Source organism: Chroicocephalus ridibundus, unplaced genomic scaffold (genome assembly GCF_963924245.1).
Source record: "Chroicocephalus ridibundus unplaced genomic scaffold, bChrRid1.1 SCAFFOLD_94, whole genome shotgun sequence".
NCBI lineage: Eukaryota > Metazoa > Chordata > Aves > Charadriiformes > Laridae > Chroicocephalus > Chroicocephalus ridibundus.
This window is the reverse complement of record NW_026961295.1, coordinates 299,620-321,293: the sequence shown is the minus strand read 5'-3', so window position 1 is coordinate 321,293 and position 21,674 is coordinate 299,620. Positions and strand designations below refer to the sequence as shown.

At 54.0% G+C, this 21,674-nt stretch overlaps 1 protein-coding gene across 1 annotated transcript in view; it reads right to left on the bottom strand.

The window, feature by feature from the left end:
* The window catches only part of LOC134509181 (deleted in malignant brain tumors 1 protein-like), a 263,003-nt gene that overhangs the window by 118,031 nt on the left and 123,298 nt on the right, over positions 1-21,674 (bottom strand). The window contains exons 3-7 of the mRNA XM_063321665.1: positions 8,891-9,212; positions 7,096-7,116; positions 6,308-6,618; positions 5,622-5,950; positions 4,706-5,003 (exon numbers count right to left, since the gene is read on the bottom strand). Of these exons, the coding sequence (XP_063177735.1) occupies positions 4,706-5,003; positions 5,622-5,950; positions 6,308-6,618; positions 7,096-7,116; positions 8,891-9,212 (1,281 nt within the window). The remainder of the gene's footprint in view (positions 1-4,705; positions 5,004-5,621; positions 5,951-6,307; positions 6,619-7,095; positions 7,117-8,890; positions 9,213-21,674) is intronic.

The following is a 21,674-nucleotide window of genomic DNA, read 5'->3' as shown; positions in this document are numbered from 1 at the left end:
AAACCTCACACAGTTGGCCTTGGCCCATCGATCCAGCCTGTCCAGGGCCCTCTGGAGAGCCTTCCTACCCTCCAGCAGATCAACACTCCCACCCAGTTTGGTGTCATCTGCAAACTTACTGAGGGTGCGCTCAATCCCCTCATCCACATCATTGATAAAGATATTAAACAAAACTGGCCCCAAAACTGAGCCCCGAGGGACACCACTGGTGACCGGCCGCCAAGAGGATTTCACCCCATTAATCACAACTCTCTGGGCACGGCCATCCAGCCAGGTTTTTACCCAGCGAAGAGTACACTTGTCTATGCCAGGATTCACCAGCTTCTCCAGGAGAAGGCTGTGGGGGACGGTGTCAAAGGCCTTGCCAAAGTCCAGATAGACAACGTCCACAGCCTTCCCCGCATCCAGAAGGCGGGTGACATGGTCATAGAGAGAGATCAGGTTGGTTAAGCAGGACCTCCCCTTCCTAAACCCCTGCTGGCTGGCCCTGATCCCTTGGCTGCCCTGCGCTTGCCATGAGAGCTCACTCAGGGTGATCCTCTCCATGATCTTTCCTGGTACCGAGGTCAGGCTGACAGGCCTGTAGTTCCCCGGATCCTCCTTCTGGAATAATTACTAAATTGGCCAAGAATACAAAAATACAGCATTGTTCACACATTAAGGAAAGTCATAAAATCAAGAGGCTTCTGAGGTAGAATACAGCCACAGCTAGCACACGAAGAATGCCACATCTGTGATTCCCTGTCTCATGTTGTTTGTGAAACTACACGAGGGATGGAACGGAACGCGCTTGTTCTGTGGCCTTTCCTTGTGACGAATAGCAGATATGGGGACGAGATGGTACTACAGAACAGATAAGCGGCCTACGCACTACCCAAGCCAACATTTCGTCAAATGTTGATGAAATGCTGTCCTTTGTGCGAAATTTGCTCACCACAATGTACCAAAACACACCTCCATCCCGGAGGCTACCCACCCCCGAGGTGTGAACACTCCTCCTTGAATACATTAATCATAATAAAAGTACGTATGACTAAAGTCACTCAAACTCCACTTTGAAGATAAAAAAATAGTATAAAAATAGCCCAAAAGAGAGGGGATGTCAGGGAAGACACCATCGCGAAGAATTCCACCGCTGATTTCCGGGATCAGTCGACGGGCTGAGCCTCTCTTCCCCCTCATAGGGACGCCTTTGGGTAAGACTTCGATTACACCGAGCGCTTTCTCGGGGACTTAGAAATTTCTCTAGAGAATCTCTACCCTACATTTATAGCCAGGCTGTATCGTTTATAATTTTGTCGCACCTTTGTATACTTAACAATATCTTTATTTGCACGTGCTTTGCAGACAGTGTATTTATCACTGGCAATCCTAAAGAACCTGTATATCTGTTGTTTAAATAAACTGCACTATTTAAGTAGCTAGTCGTTTTGCTTTCTCACTGAACGCGACCAAAACTTGAGAGAGGCCGTGCTAGTTCAGGAGCACGACTAGACTGAAGGTGCAGTCCACTATTAGTGTATCCAAATCGTAATAGTTTAATACATATTAAAAGTGATTGGGCTGATAGTGCTGAATTGGGCATCACTCAGAACTTAAACCTAGCCGCACCTGGCCTCCCACCTCGGTGAGGAGTGTTAGAACGCAAGGGGGTTTATCTTCTGCCAAAACCGCTTGGCCCCTTTTCGCACAACACTCCTTCTGACCCTTCTTGTAGATGGGCGTCACATTAGCCACCCTCCAGTCATCTGGTACCTCCCCTGTTGACCAAGATTGTTGATAAATGATGGAAAGGCTGGAGCTGGAGCCTCTGGTCCTCTGCAGGCACTGTGGGCCTGCCCTGCCCAGCCAGGGTCTGGCTGTGGGGTGAGGAGGGCTGTGTGCGCTGCCTCTTTGGAGCCCCCTCTCAGGAGAGAGGCGGGCAGCTGTGCTGGACCTGAGGGCTCACTGCCCTGCACCACACACCCACCCAAGACGTGCCCCCTCCCCACCGCCATGTCTTTGGGCTCTGGTTTCCTCCAGCCACCCTTGGGGAGACACTAAAGCACCTGGGCAGGCAAGCACAGCTCTGGCTCAAAGGCTTTTAATAAGAACCGATATGGGGGCCCCTGTGTAAAAACAGGGGAATCAAAATTGAGGAAACCCCTGGCAGTTTCTGCTGCCCGTGGGAAAAGGGAGAGGGTTCCCTGGTGCTCACGGCTCTCCCAGCTGCACAGACCTCTCCTCCCTCCTGGCTGCCCCCAGCTGCACTGCAGGGACGGGCTCTCCTGGCCCAGGGCTCAGGGACTGTTGTGCACTGAGCTCCGGTGTCACAGCCTCTGTGTCCTCAGGGGGATGTGCCACAGGCACCCCTTCAGCATCGTCATAGCCCGTGCTCTCTGGGGACAGGGACCAGCCATCCCCCTTAGCTCCGGGGGCACCAGCACCTCTCTGGGAGAGCAGGTTTGGCCCTGCAAGAAGCAAGGCAGGCCACTGCATGTTCACCCCATGGGGTGCCTCTCCTGGGCTGTACGTCACCTTCCTCCCTTCTCCTCACCTGTCTTGAGACGTTCAGCTCCCTCTCCCGCCCACGGTCCCCCCAAGGAAAAACTCCTGGGGCAGGTTCCCCCACCCCAGCACATTGGGCTCTCGTTGTGACAGCGAATTATCCAGCACCGGGGATGCCACCCCAGGAACCAGCAGCTCTTTCTTTCCCTCTCACCTCCAGGGGTATCCGTGGGTCCGGATCCTTCCTCTGCCACCCTGGGCATTTCCCAGTCTTCCTGCCCAGGGGAAGGATCCTCCCCAGGGTCAGAAACCTCCCTGGCATCATCATAGCCATCAGCTGGGTCACCTCCAGGCAGGACAGGGACATCTGAAAGGAGAGGAGAGCTGGTGACAGTGAGAAGATGCGTTCTGCAGAGCAGAGGATGGGAGGATGCGCAGGGACGTGGGGCTCCGACGTCGGTGTTTGCAGCCCCACAGGAGATCCCGCCCGTCCTCCCAGCTCCGAGCATGACGCTCAGTGACACTGCTGTCCATCACATGTCTGCAGGGAGGAGAGGTCCACCCCTTCCTGCCCCCATTAGCTGGTGCTGACCCCAGACCATCCTCCTCCTGGCTGTCCCCGGGGTAGGGCTGCAGCTTGCTCAGGGACCCCTCTGAATAGGAGCCTGGAGAGAGGCCCAGCGGGTGTTAGGGGAGTGCGCTCTGCTGACCCAGCTTGTGCTCAGTGCTGCTGGGGACGTGGGACCCACAGAGCCACGGCTGCACGGGGGCGAGGGCTCAGGACTCACCCTGCTGCCCTGGGACAAAGCCCATCTCCAAGGGCCTGCCAGAGCTGCCCTGGGACAGCCCCTTCCCTCACCCCTCAGGTGTCCCCCAGGGTGCAGGGGCAGGCAGAGAGGGGCTGTCCCCAAATGGGACGCGCAGAGCAGGTGGGGAGAAAGCTTCTCTCCTGGGCCCAGGACATGGGTGCTCCCCACACAGATCCAACAGCCCCACAACCACACGAACCATGGGTTAGGGGGCTGCAGGGGTCAACCCTGGGTGGCAGCCAGGGGAAAGAGCACTGTAGATGTGTCCTCAATGAGGGACGCACACCAACCTGAGCCGCTGAACCTTGCCTGCTTCTGCCATGCTGGGCTGGAACCGATCTCCTCGTACATGGCCTCGGGGAAGGGCTCCTGAGCTCTCTCAGAGCCCGTGGACAGAGGCAGGGCTGGCCCAGGGATGGTCAGAGAGGGGATGGGATCCCGCAGAGAGCACGCACTCTTGTCCCCCAGCTCTGCCTCTCCCGCTCACTGACACCCCACGGCACCCCTGGCCTTGCCAGCAGGCATCTTCCCCTGGGAAGGGACCCACCTCTGCGCCCAGCCCTGGCGCTTCGCACTTGCCCAGCCAGGAGGGCCAGGAACAGGCAGAGAACGGCTTTCAGGATGATGCACATGATGATGGGCAATGAGACTCTCCTGCTGACGGTCAGACGGCCCCGCGTGGGATCTGCATGGCAGGAACACAGAAAGGGCAGCACCAGGCCTGGGAGAGGTGAGGGGCCGGCACACCCCAGTCCTGACCCCCATTACGTACCGGGTTTCATGGGATGAGGGATGGGGAAGCTCCCACCTGAGTGGGTGAATGACAGCCCTCCCCAGCCTCCCGCCCCACTGCTACCCCGGTGCCTCCTCCTGGGAGTTTCACAGCCCAGCAAGGAGCCCCTTCCCTCCGGCTGTGGGTCACAGCCTGGCCCCAAGAAGACCCGGCGCTGGTGGGGAGGACGGGTTACCTGCTGGGGGGGGTTGGTGCTGCCGTCCTGGGTGCATCTGCAGAGGAGGAGAAGGAGAGCTGGGCTGAGAGGGTGGGGGTGCAGGTACCAGGGAGCCTCCTCTCTGAGACACTGTGTGTGTGTGTGCGCACGTGTGCATGTGCAGACACCCCTGCCACATCCCACCCAAAACGCCCCTCCTGCCCGACTGGTGAGCATGGCCAGGAAGGAGCGCAGGGCCCAGAGCAGGGACAGAGCCGGCGGCCTGGGAGATGCCCCTGGGGGCTGCAGGGCCCTGCGGGCAGAAGCTGGAGGACATCGAGCCCCACCGAAGCTGCTGCCCACTCGGCAAAAGGCTCTCCTGCTCTGCAGGGATGGCCTTGCGCTCAGGAGCTCTGGAGCCGTGATGGCAGCCAATGGGGAAAAGGGCTCCCTGTGAGGTGTCCCAGCCCTGCCGCTCACCTGAGCAGATCACGGCCGCGTCCTCCTTATGGCGGCAGGCACCGCTGTCCCCAGGCCGGGCCCAGCAGTCCTGCAGAGATGGCTCTGTCCCCCGGCACTCCACCTGCTCCAGCCAGATGGGGCCGCTCCCCTCCCCAAATGCAGCCTCGGCCAGGGCAGACACCGCAGGGCCACAGCCCAGCTGCCTGCATGCCACCTCGGCATCCCGCATGTCCCAAGAGTCGTCACACACCGTCCCCCAGGAGCCGCGGTGCCACACCTCCACTCGGCCAGAGCACCCCTTCTCCCCTCCCACGGCACGAATCTTCTCCCTGTCTGGAGAAGGCAGAGAGCTCCCAGGGCCGCGGGACAGCAGGCAGAGCCCTGCCAGGCGAGAGGGGCATGCAGAGGAGCAGCTGCCTGTGCAGCTCGGGGTGCTGGGGCACGCAGCCATTGGGGCCGGGGGCGTTTCTGGCTGACTCCCTGCAGAGGGAAACGCTGTGGTGAAGGGGCTGCTGCAGGGGGGGCGTGCAGCAGAGAGCGGGGCTCAGCTCAGCTCGTGCCACCCACCCATGGCAGCAGTTGAACCCCGGTCCTTCGGCGGACACACACTCGGCAATGTGGGGGACCCTGACTGCTCAGCCCCAAAGGGACCCTGGGTCACAGAGCAGCAGGAGGGTGTCCATGGAAGGGACACTCCTCAGAGCCCTGGCTGTTCCCTTCTGGGACCTTGCCTCGAGAAACCTCTGCCTCAACCAGGCGAAGCTGGGAGCCCGGCTGGCAACCGCTGGTGAATGTGTGGGGCTCCAGGAGAGGAAGTCCCATTTTTGGTACCAGCAGCAGAAGTGTCTGGCTTGGAAATGAAAGGCCCCTGCAGGCCCAGGAATTTGTCCATGCCCAGCCAGGAGCAGGATCGCAGGGGATGCTGGTGCCCGGCTAGCTCAGAATTACCCTTGCAGGTGATGTGGGTCTCATCTCGCAGGTCGTCGCATGACTGCGGGTGCCAGGGAGCGGAGGGACACTGCCAGAAGGAGCTGTTTCTCTCCCCACACTCCACACGATCCAGCCAGGCCGTGCCAGACAGCCTGCCGTGGGGCCGTTGTGTTTCCAGGGACCCTCTGTCCCCGCAGCCCAGCTCCTTGCATGCCAGCGACACAGTTTCAGGAGTCATGGAGTTGGAGCAAACGCTCCCCCACGTCCCATTGTAGAAAACCTGCAGGCGCCCGGAGCAGTTGGTGCCGTTCTCCAGCCTCAGGGCCATGAACTCTGGGAGGAAAGGCAGCGAGGGGGAACAGGCTGGGCTGGGGCTGGGGGAGCAGGGACACCCCTGCACCCGCCAGGCCCTCAGACAGGCAAAGGCACGTCCAGCAAGTCCCCCTTGCACCCACGGACAGAGAAATGTCCCTGATGGACAGACACCCCTGCCCTCCCTGCTGCCCGTCAGGGACAGCGGAGCGCCCCAGGGACCCCCGGTGGGACTGAGGGCACCTGTGCATGGGTGTCCCCACAATGGCCTTTGTCAGGGGCTCAGAGCTGGCCAGGAACAGCCTCGGCCGTGTCCGGCTCTCCCCTCGTCCCGGCCTGCCTGGGCGCTGGGCTCCCACCACAGCTCCCGGCACACACCTGAGCAGACGACTCCTGCGTCCTCTTTGTGCCCGCAGCCGTGCTGCCCCCAGGACCCTGCCGGGCAGTCCCAGAGAGCAGCTTCGGCCCCGGAGCAGTTCACGCTCTCCAGCCAGATCTGAGCGGAGCCTTCCCTGAAGCGAGCGGAGCCAACCGCCTCCAGCGCCCCTCCGCAGCCCAGCTGGCGGCAAACGACGGCAGCATCAGACAGGTCCCAGCCGTCATCGCAGACGCTCCCCCAGCTGCCCTGGTAGTAGCTCTCCACTCTCCCAGCGCAGCGCCCACGCCCATTCACCAACCGCACCTGACGGCTCCCTGTAGCAGGAGGAAACCCCGGCTGCCGTCAAGGGCCGGCTGCCCACCCAGCCCAGAGCCTGGGGGGGCCGTGCAGCGCCACTCACCCCGGCAAACGACCCCCACGTCCTCGGCAATCCCTGCTTCCAGCGCACTCTCAGGCAGGGAGGTGTTGCAGAGGGTCAGGTTGGCCTCGTGCCCTGCACACCGCACCCCGCGCAGCCCCACGGGACCCGTCCCTCTCTGAGCCTTCGGGGGGTTGTAGGCTGCCTCTGCCTCTCCGCACTGCAGCTGCCGGCACACCACGCTGGCCTCCTGCACGTCCCACTGCTCATCCAGGACTCTGCCCCACCTCCCGTGCTGGAAGATCTCCACTCGCCCGTCGCACGGGCTTCCTCCACCCACCAGCCGCAGGGATGCGAAGCGAGCTGGGCCTGGGGAGAGCAGCCATGCCCCAGCCCTTGGCGGCATCGGGGAGCCCGGCAGCCTGCAGCATGTCTCCAGGCTCTGGCACCCTTGCAGGAGGGCCTTGGAGCTCACCTGCCTGCTGCCAGCCCTCTGTGGGGACCTTCTGAGCCAGAGCCTTGCACTGCCACAGGGTCCCCTGCTTTGGGAGCATTTAAGAGGAAAACAGAGTAACCGAGTGTTTTCCTGCACTCACCTGAGCAAATGACAGCAGCGTTGTTCTCATGGGAGCACGGCGAGGCCCCCAGGGCAGTCACTGGGCACTCTCCCAGGTGGGCTTCAGTCCCGTCACAGTGGAAGGAGTCTCTCCAGACAGGGCCGGTTCCTCTCCCAAAATGCCCTCCTTTAGGAATGGACTCAGCAAACCCGCAGTTGAGGTGACGGCAGAGAACGTGGGCGTCCAGGAGGTCCCAGCGGGAGGCACAGAGGGTGCCCCAGGTCCCCTGCACATGGACCTCCACCCTCCCCTCACACGCCGTGCTGCCGTTCACCAGCCTGAACCCTGTGAACTCGGGACAGAGAAGGATGAGACAGGGCAGACTTGTGCTTTTGCTGCCTTGGGTGGTGGAGTAGAGGGCAAACGGACACCCTGCCTTTCTCCTCCTTCTGCACCCTTTTAGGGCTGCAGACAAACATTCAAGGTCAGGTCTAACGGGGCTCTGAGCAACCTGATCTAGTTGAAGAGGTCCCTGCTGGTTGCAGGCAAGTTGGACTAGATGACATTGAAAGGTCCCTTCCAACCCAAACCATCCTATGGTTCTGTGATCACCCCTTCTGTCCTCACACCCAGCACAGCACAGTCCCGTCCCTGCTTCCTCATCATCGGCACACCCCCGGTGGTAACACCCTGCCCTGAGTCCTTACGTGTGCAGGTGACACCGGCAGCATTCGCGTGGGGGCAGGGCCGGTCCCTGGGGGACCCCGTGGGGCAGGAGCTGAGAAGGGATTCATTCCCCACACACTGCAGCTCTCTGTCCCACGTGGGACCAGCCCCTTCTCCAAAGTGAGCTGCCCCGGGACCAGACAGGGCTGTGCCACACTGCAACTCTCTGCAGACCACGTCGGCAGCTTTGGGACCAAAGTCGGAGTCACAGACAGTTTTCCACTGGCTCCCGTCATGGATCTCCACTCGTCCTGAGCAGGGGTTGTCCCCTCCAACCAGCCGGACAAATCCTGGAGTAACCAAAGAACCCTGTGAGTTCCCACAGCCCTCTGGCAGTTACATACCCATGTCCCACCTGCCCTGCAAGGTGGCCACAGGCAAAAAGCCCCACGGCCCTCCCAGCAGCTCCCAATGGGTGCTGATGGCACAGATATACCAGGCACATCCTGCTCCTCTGCCCAAGGACAGGGCTTTTTCCCTTTGAACGGCCCCTTTGCTTTGGTTGAGGGACTTGTGTCTGCCAGAAGGCACAACCCAAAAGCCACTGGCCACTCTGCACCCTTCTCTGGGGCTGTGGGTGGCCGCGTGAGCAGCTCTCGGTGCCTCTGGCACAGGGGAACCTGGCCCTCAGCAATGCCAGACAGGTGCTGGCTGAATTGGAGAAGAAAGATGAGAATCAACAAAAAATGCGGGGCATTGAGGGGGATTCATCTCCCAGCCCCAGGCACCAACCGACGGTGGGATGAACCATCTTGGGGCCCGGCGGTGGGTGGAACCCCACTGGTCTTTCCTCAGGGACCAGGGACACCAGCACTGAGAGTCCCAGCTTGGCAGTGTGACCAGCAACACAGGACCCTGCCCTGGCAGCCGTTCATTGCTCCCTGAGGGCACAGCCAGGTCCCTTCTCCTGTCCCAGTCCCAAAGGTGGGGAAGAGATTGGCTCCTTACCTGAGCATGTCACCCCAGCATCCTCACCATGATCACAGTTGCTTTGACCCCATCCATTGTGTCTACAGTCAGACAGGGCCGACTCTGTGCCGTGACACTCAACATCATCCATCCAAACGGGGACAGATCCTGGCCCAAAGTGTGCTTCAGCAGGAGCTTTGACAGCGGACCCACAGCCCAGCTGCTTACAAACCACTGCAGCATCATTCGTGTCCCAGGAGTCATCACACACGGTCCCCCACTGGCCCTGGTGTTTTACCTCCACTCTCCCAGCACAGCGTCCGCTGCCATCCTCCAGTCTCACCTCCGCAGCCCCTTCAACCACCAAGATGGGACTGGTCAGGAGAGCGCCGAGTCCCAGAGTGCAGCTCTGGGGTCCTCCCTGCCTGTCACAGGCACCAGGATGGGAGCCCTCTCCCCTCCAGGCTCTCCCTGGGGATGTGTGGGCGTCCCCCCACTCCCCATGGGCTGTGCAGGCTGGGGGTGCTAACTCCAGACCCGCCCGGCCATTTTCTGTCCACAGCCCTCAGCACCTCCTCCCACCTCAAAGGGCCCCTGCCCATGCCCACCCAAAACCTGTATCGCCAGGCCGTGCGCAGGGCACCTGCTCCTCCCCAGCCCAGCACCCCTTAACAGCATCATGGAGACACCCTCTCCCACCCACATGGACACAGGCAAAGGCACAGGGTCCATGGACTTGAGCTCCTTCTGACCCTCATCTCAGTGGCACTTGGAAAGAAACCCTCTTCCCAAAGGGCTCTTGATGACCCCACTGGTACCCGATGGCCCTGGGCTGTGGGAAAAGGGACCCGGCACTTACCTCTGCAGAGCTGCACCCAGAGGAGCAGCCACAGCACCCGAGGGGACAGGAGTCCCTCCATTCCCATCCTGAGCCTCCTGCCCTGCTGGCACAGCCCTGCTCTTCCCCACTCCCTGTCACAGCCCCTGGGGACTCATGGGGACGTCGATGATGGGAGGGTGATATATCTCTGCAGATGCCGACCCAGCCGCGGAAGGAGCCAATCGAAGCAGCAGCACCTTTTTAGACGTTATCGGGAGCTATCTCCCCTCCGACACAGCCCAGCCCGCCAATGAACTTCTCCAGCGCCGTTCATGACCATATATGAGGGACATATATGTCCCGCTGCCGGTGTCATGGTCGCTGTGGTGGCAGATCATCATGGGACAAGCTGGGTGTGCAGGGCAACTTGGTTAGTCACCCCTTGCACCCTGCTGTGGGCCTGGAAGCATTGAGCATCTCCTGCGCTGGGCTCATCCAAGAAGCCATGAGGCAAGTGTCCAGCTGCCCCCAAGCTGCGGTGACCATGGAGCGGGGACTGCACCAGGGTCTGTGTCAGGATGGGGAGGAAACAGCCCCTGCCCCTGCTACGGACCTCACTGTGCTGGGAGCAGCAGCTGGGAGAGGTCTTCATCCAGGGCAAGGGCTCCATCCCAGGAGTGTTGGCTTGTCCGTCCCTCCCTGCAGGGCCCCACAGTGAGTCCCTCGCAGGAGCCGCAGCTGGATCATGTCCCTGCCCTGGCAGCAGACGGGAAGCCCAGAGGCTCAGACGTGTCCCTGACTCTCAGTGTGTCACCCAGGGGCCGTTATTCCCCACGGGCGGAGCGGGAGCTGGAGCCTGCAGGTGCACAAACCACAGCCCACGTGGCCTCGACGCGCTCCCCCCGCTGCCCCCGCAGCGCCCGGGCAGGAAGTCTGTGGTTTCCTCCTGGCACCGTGCCCAGGCACATCCCTGGGGTGCCCCCGAGCCACCCCCACCCCGACTGCTCCAGCCAGGGCCGCAGGGGCTGCTCCTTCGGCCTCGCAGACACGGGGACAGGCAGCTCCCAGCCCCCGTCATGCCCCTGTCATGCACATGGCCGCTCTGCACCGAGCCCCACGGGCACGGGGTGACATCGGTGACGTGACCTCACATCCTTCCTACTGCCAAAGCTGTGTGTTCGTGGGTTATACTGACGGTGACCTCACACTCTCCTACTTCTGCTGCCGTGTGCTCATGAGTGGTACCGACAGTGACCTCACGTCCCTCCTGCTGCCACCACCGTGTGCTCAGGGGTTACAGTGACCATGACCTCACACCCTCCTGCTGCTGCTGCTGCGTGCTCAGGAGTCCCGCTGTCACACACGTGTGTGCGTGTCGCGTACAGGCTTCTGATGATGACGGTTATTCCAAAAAGCCATGTTGGGGTGGGGACCAAATATTATTTTAATGGCATCAGAAGCGGCCACACAAGCCATATGCCTGCTCCTTGCCCAAAAGCTACACAAGCAGCGGTGAAATCACAAGAGTGACATTCACCCCTAGGGTCACCCCATAGACCTGCCCCAGCCCCACAGGGCCCCGCACCGTGATGGTGACCAGGATGGGTTTGGGGTTCGGGCGCAGGTCGGGGTCCAGGGAGAAGACGCGGGACCACACTGGGGAGGGACGAGATTGTAGGAATGTATCTGAGAGAAAACGGTCATGTGAGCCAGCCTCCCTACTGTGAGAGATTAGATTAAGGGCAAAACAGGTGGTAGAAGATGGAATTAGTACATGGGAAAAACGGGAACTGAAAAGGCAGGAAACATGTTGTGCTAATGACTAAACAATTTACTATGCGAATTCTTGTAACCAATCTGATGTGTGAATGAACTGCATGCACCGCGCGTGGACAGTGTAACTAGCTAATCAGAAATAAGCGAGTTGCGTGTATGGCTACAACGCAGGGTATAAAAGATGATGATCTGTGCTTAATAAACGGCTTCTGTTGATTCACATTGGATCGTCTGGAGTCCAGTTATTTCTCCTCAGTTTCCTAGACTGTGACAATGCATATGTGAATCGCCTTAGGGTGGCCATAAAGGAGCAAGAATTGTATCACGGGGTCCTTCTCGGGCTCCCAGCCGAGAGGCGCCTTTACGGCTGGCAATAAGAAGGGGGTTTAGCTAATGTGTACGTCTGCTGCCTTCTTCCCTGTACCCACGCAGGAACTAGAAGAGAAGAAAAGTGCAAGCGTTTTACCGTTTCTGTAGAAGTTCAGGTCAACATTTAAACAGCCAAAGCTCTGAAGAGTTACGCTGACCCTTACTTAGGCACTTCTTTTGTCTCCCTTTGAGAGATAACTAAGCACATTCCCTCCTAGCCACAGTCTAGCATCCAGAAGCATGCAGAACACGCAGACAAACCTCCACCATTTTTTCAGGGATGTTTCAAGTCACGCGATACTTAGTGCAGGAGTTCACCAAATGTCACTAAACTCGGAGACTTTGACCCAGCCAGCCACGGCCACGGGGCTTCAGCTCACCATTTGTGTGTCAGAGCCATCAGACGGGCGGCCCCATCCTCCTTGAGACACCCCTTGGGGCAGCCGTACCCAGCGCCGGGTGGCTGGATATGGCCTTTGCTCCATGGGAGGCGCTTCCTGGGAGCAGGATCTCTCACTGGGGCACTGGGAAGCCCTCCTGAGGCTGGCACAGGCCGACAGGACAGATCTGCAGAGCCGGGAGCTGCGGTGAGTCCTGGGCCCTTGGGCTCCTGTCAGCCCTCTTCTGCCTCCCTGTTCCTCCCTGCCCTTCCCCTTTCCCTCTGGGTCCTGTTTTTCGCCTCCCTGTACCTCCCTTCCTCTCTCCTGCTGTGCTCTGCTCCCTCTCCGCCCTTTCTCTTCTCTCCAAGTCCCTCTCTCTCTCTGTCATCCTTCCTCTCCCTCTACTTTCCCCGTCGCCCTTCCTTCCTGCTCCCTGGGCCTCTTGGTTTCTCTCTCTCTCTTCTGCACAGAGGCCCCAGGCTGAGTGTGCAGCTCGCACTGTGCAGTGAGGTCAAACCCATGTGGCTACTGGACAGACCTCTCTCTCCCTGCTGAGCACAGAGTAACTAGGTTTGGGGTGTTTTTAGCTGCCTCAATTAAGCAACTCCGGTTAGATAGGACGAACCCTGGCTTCAGAGTTTTACTCTGTGACCAGTTAATGAAGATATGCCACTATTATGTACTGGTAAACAGTGGGTTCACTCATTTGTCTTCCTATTATGTCCACAAGGAACAAACAGGCTCTATTAAGACTAGCTATATAACACGAGCTTTACAAAGTAGCTTGACTAGTCCCTGTGAGCCAAATCATGCTTGCTTTACTTACAGGATTGTCCCCCCAATCATTCTGCTTGCGTGAGAGGCCCTTCAGATGAGCTTCTATTTTTGCATTTTCTCTGAGCTATGCCATTAGCTGGGATTTGTTTGTTAAGTGGAAGATTAATGTCAGGCAATTTTAACACGTAATCTGATCTGGAATACTTGTTTACTGGAATTGTTTACCCAATGGTAGATCGTGGACAAGATCAAATAATTTATTGTTCTATTCAAAAAAAAAAAAAGGTTCTGAATGTGAATGGAAAACCGTTTTCTGTGTTCACTTACCTTTCTGTTCTGATGTATTTACTGATGCCTGTCTTTATTCCCAGTCATGGAATTCATAGAGTCGGTTCTGTGTGAGTCGCACGCAGTCAGTTTGGTTTGAACTAAGCCGTGGGCAGAGCACTAGCGTAAGGTTTGGACCCAGAAATGTGCACTCTTGTGGGCCTTGTGTCAAATCATCTCTTTGTGCACAGAAATAAACCACACACAATCATTTTCTAAAAAATTTCAGGCTGCTCTTAGTTTCACCTTTGCCTCTTCTCCGCTAATGAACATTATTTTTCTTGCTACAAGGTGTACAAGGAGTTACATTCTGGGTAAGAGCTAGAGTCAGGGGGATTTGTGTTTTCATTGCTGTTTTGCCCTCAGAGGGCTGCTGAGAGTCATGGTCACCGTCTTGTCAATCTTCTCAACCTCTCCTCTTCTGGGGAGGAGCAAGTAAGCGAGCCAGTATCAGGATGTCTTTTTAAGGGAAGAACCTTAGTTGAAGACAAGAGGATGTATTTACACTGAGACTGACACAGGCCCTTTTCTGTGCCTTCATTAACTTAAACAAAGTCTGAGCTGAGCGGAACAGAGCATGTGCCTCTCATGGTCCTGCACAGGGGCTATAGGGTAGAAAGGCGTGGAGTTCACAGCACCAGGAGGGACAGTGCCTGACAAGAGAGTGGGATTTTCCTGAAAAGGGAGGAATGAGCTGAGGAAATAAATAAAAGCGGAGGGAAGGATGGGGCTACTCCCACAAGAAACCTTTCCCTTTTGTCAGATCTACGGGTGCAAGTAAACAAAACCCAGATCCTTCGGCAAGTTGGAAGGCACCTTGTGACCTTTCACTACCACAAGTTTTATGCACGGTTTTGACTTACTTAGGGGGTGGATGATGAGAGGGAGTAGACAGCTGAGATCAGATTTAATTTACTTATTAATTACTTGCTAAACTTTGTGTCAATTAAGAAATAGCGCTGTTGTGAAGACAGAGGGGTCTTGTGGCCAGAGAGGAGGCTGCTAAACTAGGTTGATAGTCTCTCCTAATCGGTCTTCCTTGTCCTTTTCTCCTTTTCACTGATTTCTCTGACTCTTCCTTGTGCTACTTCCCTCTTCTTAAAGCAAGGATCATTTGAATTCGTATTCTTGCAATGCCAGTACCTCTTTCTGTGATGTTCTTCAACGGAAGGGTTTGAGGCAGGTGACAAATACCACCATGCAAAGTATATATGCAGTGGCGTTATGCACATGCCTGGAATACTGTTGCCATTTCTGTCATTATAGGTACTAGATATGGGGAGTGTCTGTTGCCAAGATCATATGCATAGTTAGCATCTTCTATTTTGCCTGTAATCAATCATCTGTCCTACGAGGGTATTGCATGGACCTTTCCAGTGCGTCTCTAATTGTGGTGTTTAAAGCCTGGGTAGCTCTCTGTTGGAATGGGAGCCATCGCTGGCAGAGCAATCACTACCTTTGTTTGATAGTATTTGCGCTTGACATTAGGATGAAGGGTGTTTGGCATTTCTCGCCAGCTGGATGTGTTGGAAGTGTGGACAGCTGTAATGTGGTGGTGCAAGCATAAGAAACTGATAAGTCGTTTTGTTTGTTATAGCAACTGCGTGGGCTGATGGCTGAGCACAAGCCTCATATAGGTAAGATGGACAAAACTGGGCCTCAGTTGCTGGAGCTGAGCCCAGGGGAAGGTTTTTCTATCCAAGTGGAATATGTGGCAGCACTACGTATCAAAGGCACCCCATAACCTATGGAGCCAGAATGAGAGGTTGTAATGACTTGCATTTTCTTCCTTTTAAGTTCTAAAACACCTCGTCTCATTCATTGAAATACGAGTACAAGGAAGCCCACTGAATGTGCCAACAATTTTAAAATTTAATATATATCTCTCCTAAAATTAGACCTGAATAGTGCCAATTTAATTTCCGTCTTTACCACTTTTGTAAGGTTTTGTTGCTGCAATCAGTTTTCCAGAAGTCCGGAAGGTGGGAAGGCTACTTATCTTCCAGAACACATTTTGCTGTCTCGTATGATATTCGCACTTCTAACAAAAACACTGAGTCCGTAACGTTGGTCACAGTGTCTGATTTGAAGTGGGTTGTGTGGTGGGAAAAAGTCATTCCATTCGCATTGCCTGTATTCCTTTGCATAGAAAGGATGTAGCTATTTGTTCCCATCAGGCAATCTTGTTTTGCTGTGCTCTTTCTGGCACCTTTCCCAAGTGTAGTCAAGAGTGCTTTTTGTAGATCCCGGAGGGATTGTTAAATGCACCCAAGGTTTACTAATTTCTGTAAATTGAAAGGGGCACGGTGGTCAGGTGTTTTTAGGATTCTCTAGGGATCCAAAAGCATATAGTAAAGGCTATCTTTGGACCTATACCAAAGGGTGAACCATGTTACAGAGCTGTAATTGAGTTTCTGGACACCTCCCTGGGCTCGGTCAACTGTGGGTCAACATAACACAGGCTGTTGTGTGCTTTTAGTTGCAGAAAGTAACGTTCCTTTACTGCAGTAACAAGCATCACCTGGGCACTAGCAGACGTCTTTTTGAATGACCATACATATCGAATCTTAACCAGTGGTTATATGCCAGTGTATTGGTCCTGATATGAAAAAGTATGTATTTACTACTCAGGTAAAGAGCTTGCTAAAATGATGAAATGGCTCATGAAAGAGCCAACGAGTCATGGCTCTCCAAAATAAGGTACAACCTACTGTATGAATGACACAGGACTAAAGGCAAGTAGATTCTGCTCTATGTATAGTATCTTCAGATGGAACGTCTCAGGACTGAAACCGGACTTCATAGTAAAATTCTTCAATCTGAGAGGAAGTACCATTTTGCAAGGTCATTTTTGTAATGTAGATATTGAGAGAGGGGAAGAACCACGAAGGGCAGTATTGCAAGCGGCACATACGTCTGTTGGCTAGAGATGTTAAATATGTTAATTTTAAAGTACATTTTTCCAAGACAATTTCAAATGCCATTTTTCAGTTGGTTTTTTTTTTTCCTAATTTCTCTGCCACTTCTTTCTGTCCTTTACCACCCTACCAGTTTCATGACAAGACAGATTTGACTCTTGAGAGTCTGAAAGGCACAGCTGAACGTCTGAGGCAGCCACCTTCAATCTCAGCAGAGGTTGAGAAGATTAAAGAGCAAATCAGTGAAGATAAGAACGTGTCAGTGGATCTGGAAAAACTTCAGCCGGTGTATGAGACGCTTAAACAGAGAGGGAAGGAAATGATTGCTCGCTCAGAAGGAGCCGATAAGGATATATCTGCTAAAGGTAATAATAGATGGAGGAAAGTTTCACGTAGTGGAAATGCAGCAAGCTGCAGCATATAAAAATGTTCATTTCTGATGACCACTGATCTGGGGACTGTGTTCTCCTGGAGAAGCTGGAGAAGATGTATAAAAGCAAAGTATTTGTTTAAAATAATTCATCGTGGATATGACCTTTGTTTTATTTTTTAAGGTTATGGTGGTTGTTTCCACTTAAGGTTATGAGTCGTCCTGTAAAGAAACAATTTTACAGTCTAAATTTTAAAAGATACCCGTATGTTTCTGCTGTAGAACTGTAGAGAGATTTTTGGCCAAGAATCGTTTGCCAAGGTCGTAATCTAGTTCCTCTGTTGTTTAGCTGTTCAAGATAAACTAGACCAAATGGTCCTCATTTGGGAAGACATCCAGACCTTGACTGAGGAGAGGGAGGCCAAATTGTTGGATGTAATGAAACTAGCCGCAAAGTTGTGGTGTAGTCACGTGGCTCTTGCAGCTGCTATTAAAGATACTCAGGAGCTCATTGGAGAACTGGAGGGACCTGGAGTGGACCCATCTGTAGTCAAGCAACAGCAAGAAGATGCTGAGGTCAGTAGAAAGTATTTTGTTGACTTAAAGTATTTTATTTACGGTATGCAGAGAAAAGACAGAATTACTCTGAAATACCACAGGAGGCTATTTTTTTAGAGACCAAGAGGGATAATTGTGTAGGAATTTACTATAGTGATATCTCAAGAGTCTGTGGTAAATAACATGTACCAGTTCTGAATTGCAATGAGCATGCAACATGTGCCTGTCCTTATATTTGCATATCTGCTTATAAACACGTATATAATAAGCACGTCACTGAGACTTCTGAAAGTGATACGTACTTGAGATTCCCTGAGTAATAGGTAACATCTAAATGAAAGGTGTACGCATGTATTGTGCTCTATGTATTATGCTCTAAGCCTGTGATTATTCATGCTGATAGTTAAAGATTTGAGGGTTGACTGACAACCTCTGAAAAAGAAAACACTCTGATTAAAGAAATCTATTTGAAAACTTCCTGTTTATTTTTTTTCATCTCATGCAAAGTGACATCATAAGCCATTGTTCTAATTTAGACTGGTGTCAGTTGATTTCACTCTGACCCTGCAAAGGGATGCTTGTGTTTTAAGCGTCAGATTGTAAGTCCAAGGGACTTTAAAGAAACCACAGGCCGAATCCTGCCATGATCTATCTTGAAAACAAGCTGTACATAGATTATTAAAGTTAGTGTGAGCGGCGTTGATTTTTTTTCTCTTTGTAGGCTGCTGAAGAAGAAATTGATGGACTACAAGAGGAACTAGCAACAGTTCTGAGCCTTGGCTCTGACCTTGGAGCTGCTTGTGGAGAGCCTGACAAACCTATTGTCCACAAGAGCATAGATGAGGTATGGGAAATGCAGGTGCTTGAATCTGCTACGCCAGGTGCTTGTTCAGCTGAAATTGTATATCCTCCCTGCCCCCAACAAATTTTGCAACTAGACATTTTGCGGCAAATGCAAGATACCCCTGAAGCTTTTATGATAACATAAGGGTTGCTTTTCAAGTAAATGGATCTTGGCTCGTATTAGTTCAGAATGTATAGACAATTTTATTGTATTGATTTATGGGTTAAAAGTTCTGTAAAAGACAGAAAGGGTTTTTGTGGAAATAGTCACTGATTACTGCAATAGATGGCTACTTTTTGCAATAGGAATGCTGGAATAAATTTGAAACGTATCTGGTTTATGCCAAGTGCAACATCTTGGCTGAGACAATCCTGCTTGGATGGCTACAGAGTACTGACAGTTTCTCCAGTGTTCAGCAGGGTATGTTTCTTTTAAGCTACCTTTTTGATAAGGATGCAGTTCCAAATGATTTAATGATACTATTTCCCATATTGACTGTAATCCGTAGGTTAAGAAAACTATTCAGTATCAGTATTGAATTTTACAGCTTTTTTCATCCAGAACATCGAGTGCATTCTGAAGGAAAGTAACTATGCAGTGATAAGGAGAACAAGAGTTTTAACATGGAATTAATGTGAACTATTCATGCTTAGTTTATTGGTGTTATTGATGAGTGAATAATGAGTGAACGCACATTATACAGCAGCAGTAACATTCTTTTGTCCATTGGAGTAAATTTCACCTATTTGCAGCTGAATTCTGCCTGGGATGCCTTAAGCAAAACAAGGAAAGAACGGACAGATAAGCTTGTTGGAGCTCTGCAGGCAGCATTTTAATGCCCTCTCTGGTGGTTTTGGTGCTGAGCCCATGAGGCTCAGACACAGGGGAGGCTGATGAAACCTCTCCAGAAGTCAACGTCAGATGTAATTTTGCAAGTTTCTTGGAGCGTTAATGGGTCCCACTGAGGGCCATTACTGCCAAAGGCTCCTGGGGGCTCGTTTGAGGGAGAACTGGAGGCAGTGAGGGCAGGTAGGCAAAGGCAATGGAGAGGTGTCTCTGACGCTGGCTAATGCTGAATGTGTGAGAGGAAGGCAAAGGCCAAGCCCTGGCCTCCAGCCCCTGGGAAGGGAGATCCTGCCCCACAAGCACAGCTCAGGGCTCTTTCTGGGGCATTGTGATGGGAGGACGTGCAATGCCAAGGGCAGAAAGACAGAATGACGGCTCCCGGGTGGGGAAGAGGAGGCGCTAAGGCCCTGGTGCTGTAAGGATAAGGTGTCTTCTGGTAGCCTTGGTGGCACAGACAACAGCCACAGCCAAGAGGAGAAAGACATAAGCACTGTTGGGGGCTTTCAGCCTTGCCAACTCCCTCGATCGTCTGCACCCCTGTCTGTGCTATGGTGTCCCACATCTGCTCCTCTTCCCCTGCAGGCTGCAGACAACCCCCTGCTTCCCTGTCTTGCTCTCCCCTCAGCGTCTCACTGCCTTTACTCATCTCTCTCCATCGTCCTTGGCTGTTCCTGAAACACAACGCCTTGGGCTGATCCCGACTCCCTCTGGGTGATCTGTTGCAGCACAGCACTGCCCTTGCAGTGGCATTTCTTTCTCCTGGTGTCCAGTCTCCACCTCCCAAGCTGCCCTTTGTTGCATTTTTTCTTTCTCCTGCTGTTTCCCACCAAAGAAAAGCTCCATTGTCTCTGAAAAAACCCTTCAACCAGGTTCAGGCTATTCCAATAGTGCCCAGAGCCTCCCTGCCACTGGGCCAGAAAAGCCCAGGTCCCTCAGCCTCTCCACCAAGCGCACGTGCACTGGGCCCTAAAGCCCATGTTGGCAGACCTCCTCTGGACACTCTCCAGGTCCTCTCCACTTCTCCAAAATGGGGAGCCGCACGCTGGGACACAGCTGTGTGCGTTGGGCCACAGCAGTGCTGAGTCAAAGGGGAAGGTGACTCAAGTTGCCTGGGGGGCACACGCTCCTCCTCCTGCAGCCCCGTAGGCAGCCGGCCTTGTTCATAGCGAGCGTGCAGCACTGGCTCATGAGGCGTCCCTCAGGGTGCCCAGCCCCGTCTCCGCAGGGTCACTGCTCAGCACATCAGGTCCCAGCCTGTCCTGCTGCATTGGGGTTATTCTTCCCCGGGATGCAGGACTGGACACTTCTCCTTGAAAGACTTCAAGAATGTCTGTTGGCCAAATCCCAGCGTTTCTCCAGCTGCCCCTGGACTCAAGCTCCCTTTGGTCAGCTGTTAATGTTTGTGTGCAGAAGGTCACCCTGATGCTTGTTCCCCAGGGCTCGGTATTGGGGCCAGTTCACTTTAAGATCTTTTTCAATGATCTGGACGAGGGGATTGAGTGCACCCTCAGTAAGTTTGCAGATGACACCAAGTTGCATGGGAGTGTCGATCTGCTTGAGGGTAGGAACATATTGCAGAGGGATCTGGAGAGGCTGGATCGATGGGCCAAGGCCAGTGGTATGAGGTTCAACAGGTCCAAGTGCCGGGTCCTGCACTTGGGTCACACCAACCCCATGCAGCGTTGCAAGCCTGGGGAGGAGTGGCTGGAGAGCTGCCCCGCAGGAAAGAACCTGGGGGTGTTGGTCAACTGCCGGCTGAATATGAGCCAGCAGTGTGCCCAGGTGGCCAAGAAGGCCAACCCAATTTTGTCCTGTATCAGGAACAGTGTGGTGAGCAGGAGTAGGGAAGTGATCGTCCCCCTGTACTTGGCACTGGTGAGGCCCCACCTGGAGTACTGTGTCCAGTTTTGGGCCCCTCACCACAAAAAAAGACACGTAGGTGCTGGAGCAGGTCCAGAGAAGGGCAACGGAGCTGGTGAGGGATCTGGAGGATAAATCTTATGAGGAGTGGCTGAGGAAGTTGGGGTTGTTTAGCCTGGAGAAAAGGAGGCTGAGGGGAGACCTTCTAACTCTTTAACTCCCTGAAAGGAGGTTGCAGAGAGATGGGGCTCGGTCTGTTCCTCCAAGTAAGAGGCTATAGGACAAGAGGAAACGGCCTCTAGTTGTGTGACGGGAGGTTTATACAGGATATTAGGAAAAGTTTTTAGACTGAAGGGGTTATTAAGCATTGGAACAGGCTGCACAGGGAGGTGGTTGAGGCACCATCCGTGGAGGTATTTAAAAGACGGGCAGACATAGTGCTTAGAGCTATGGTTTAGTGATGGCTTTTGTCAGAGTTAGGTTGATGGTTGGACTAGGTGATCTGAAAGGTCCCTCCCAACCAAGGCAATTTGATGTTTCTCTTCTGATTTCATGCCCTTTTCCACTCTTTTTCCACTGTCAAGTTCTTCTCTTGGATCATCCTCATCCCGTCCCATACAAAGAGCCAACTCTTTTTCACCGTTTCCTTGTTGGTCCTTCCCTTGGTGTTTCTGAGATGGTGACAGTGGCACTTTCCACCCTCCTCATGTCATCCATGACACTAGTAACCCCTTTTCTTACCTCTGCTGTCCTACAGCTACTCAAGTTGTCTTGTTAGAGGAACCACGACTCAGCATGAGCCATCTGCACATGCAATTTAAATGCTGATGTTCTGGAGCTTCAGTGCGCAGGGACCTTGAGACACCTGGGGATGTGGCCAACAGAAACCTGCTCAAGTTTTTCAAGGAGAAGGGGCAAAGTGGGAGAGGACGAGGTGAGGAGTGAGTCTGAGGAGAGGGGCCTGGGCATTT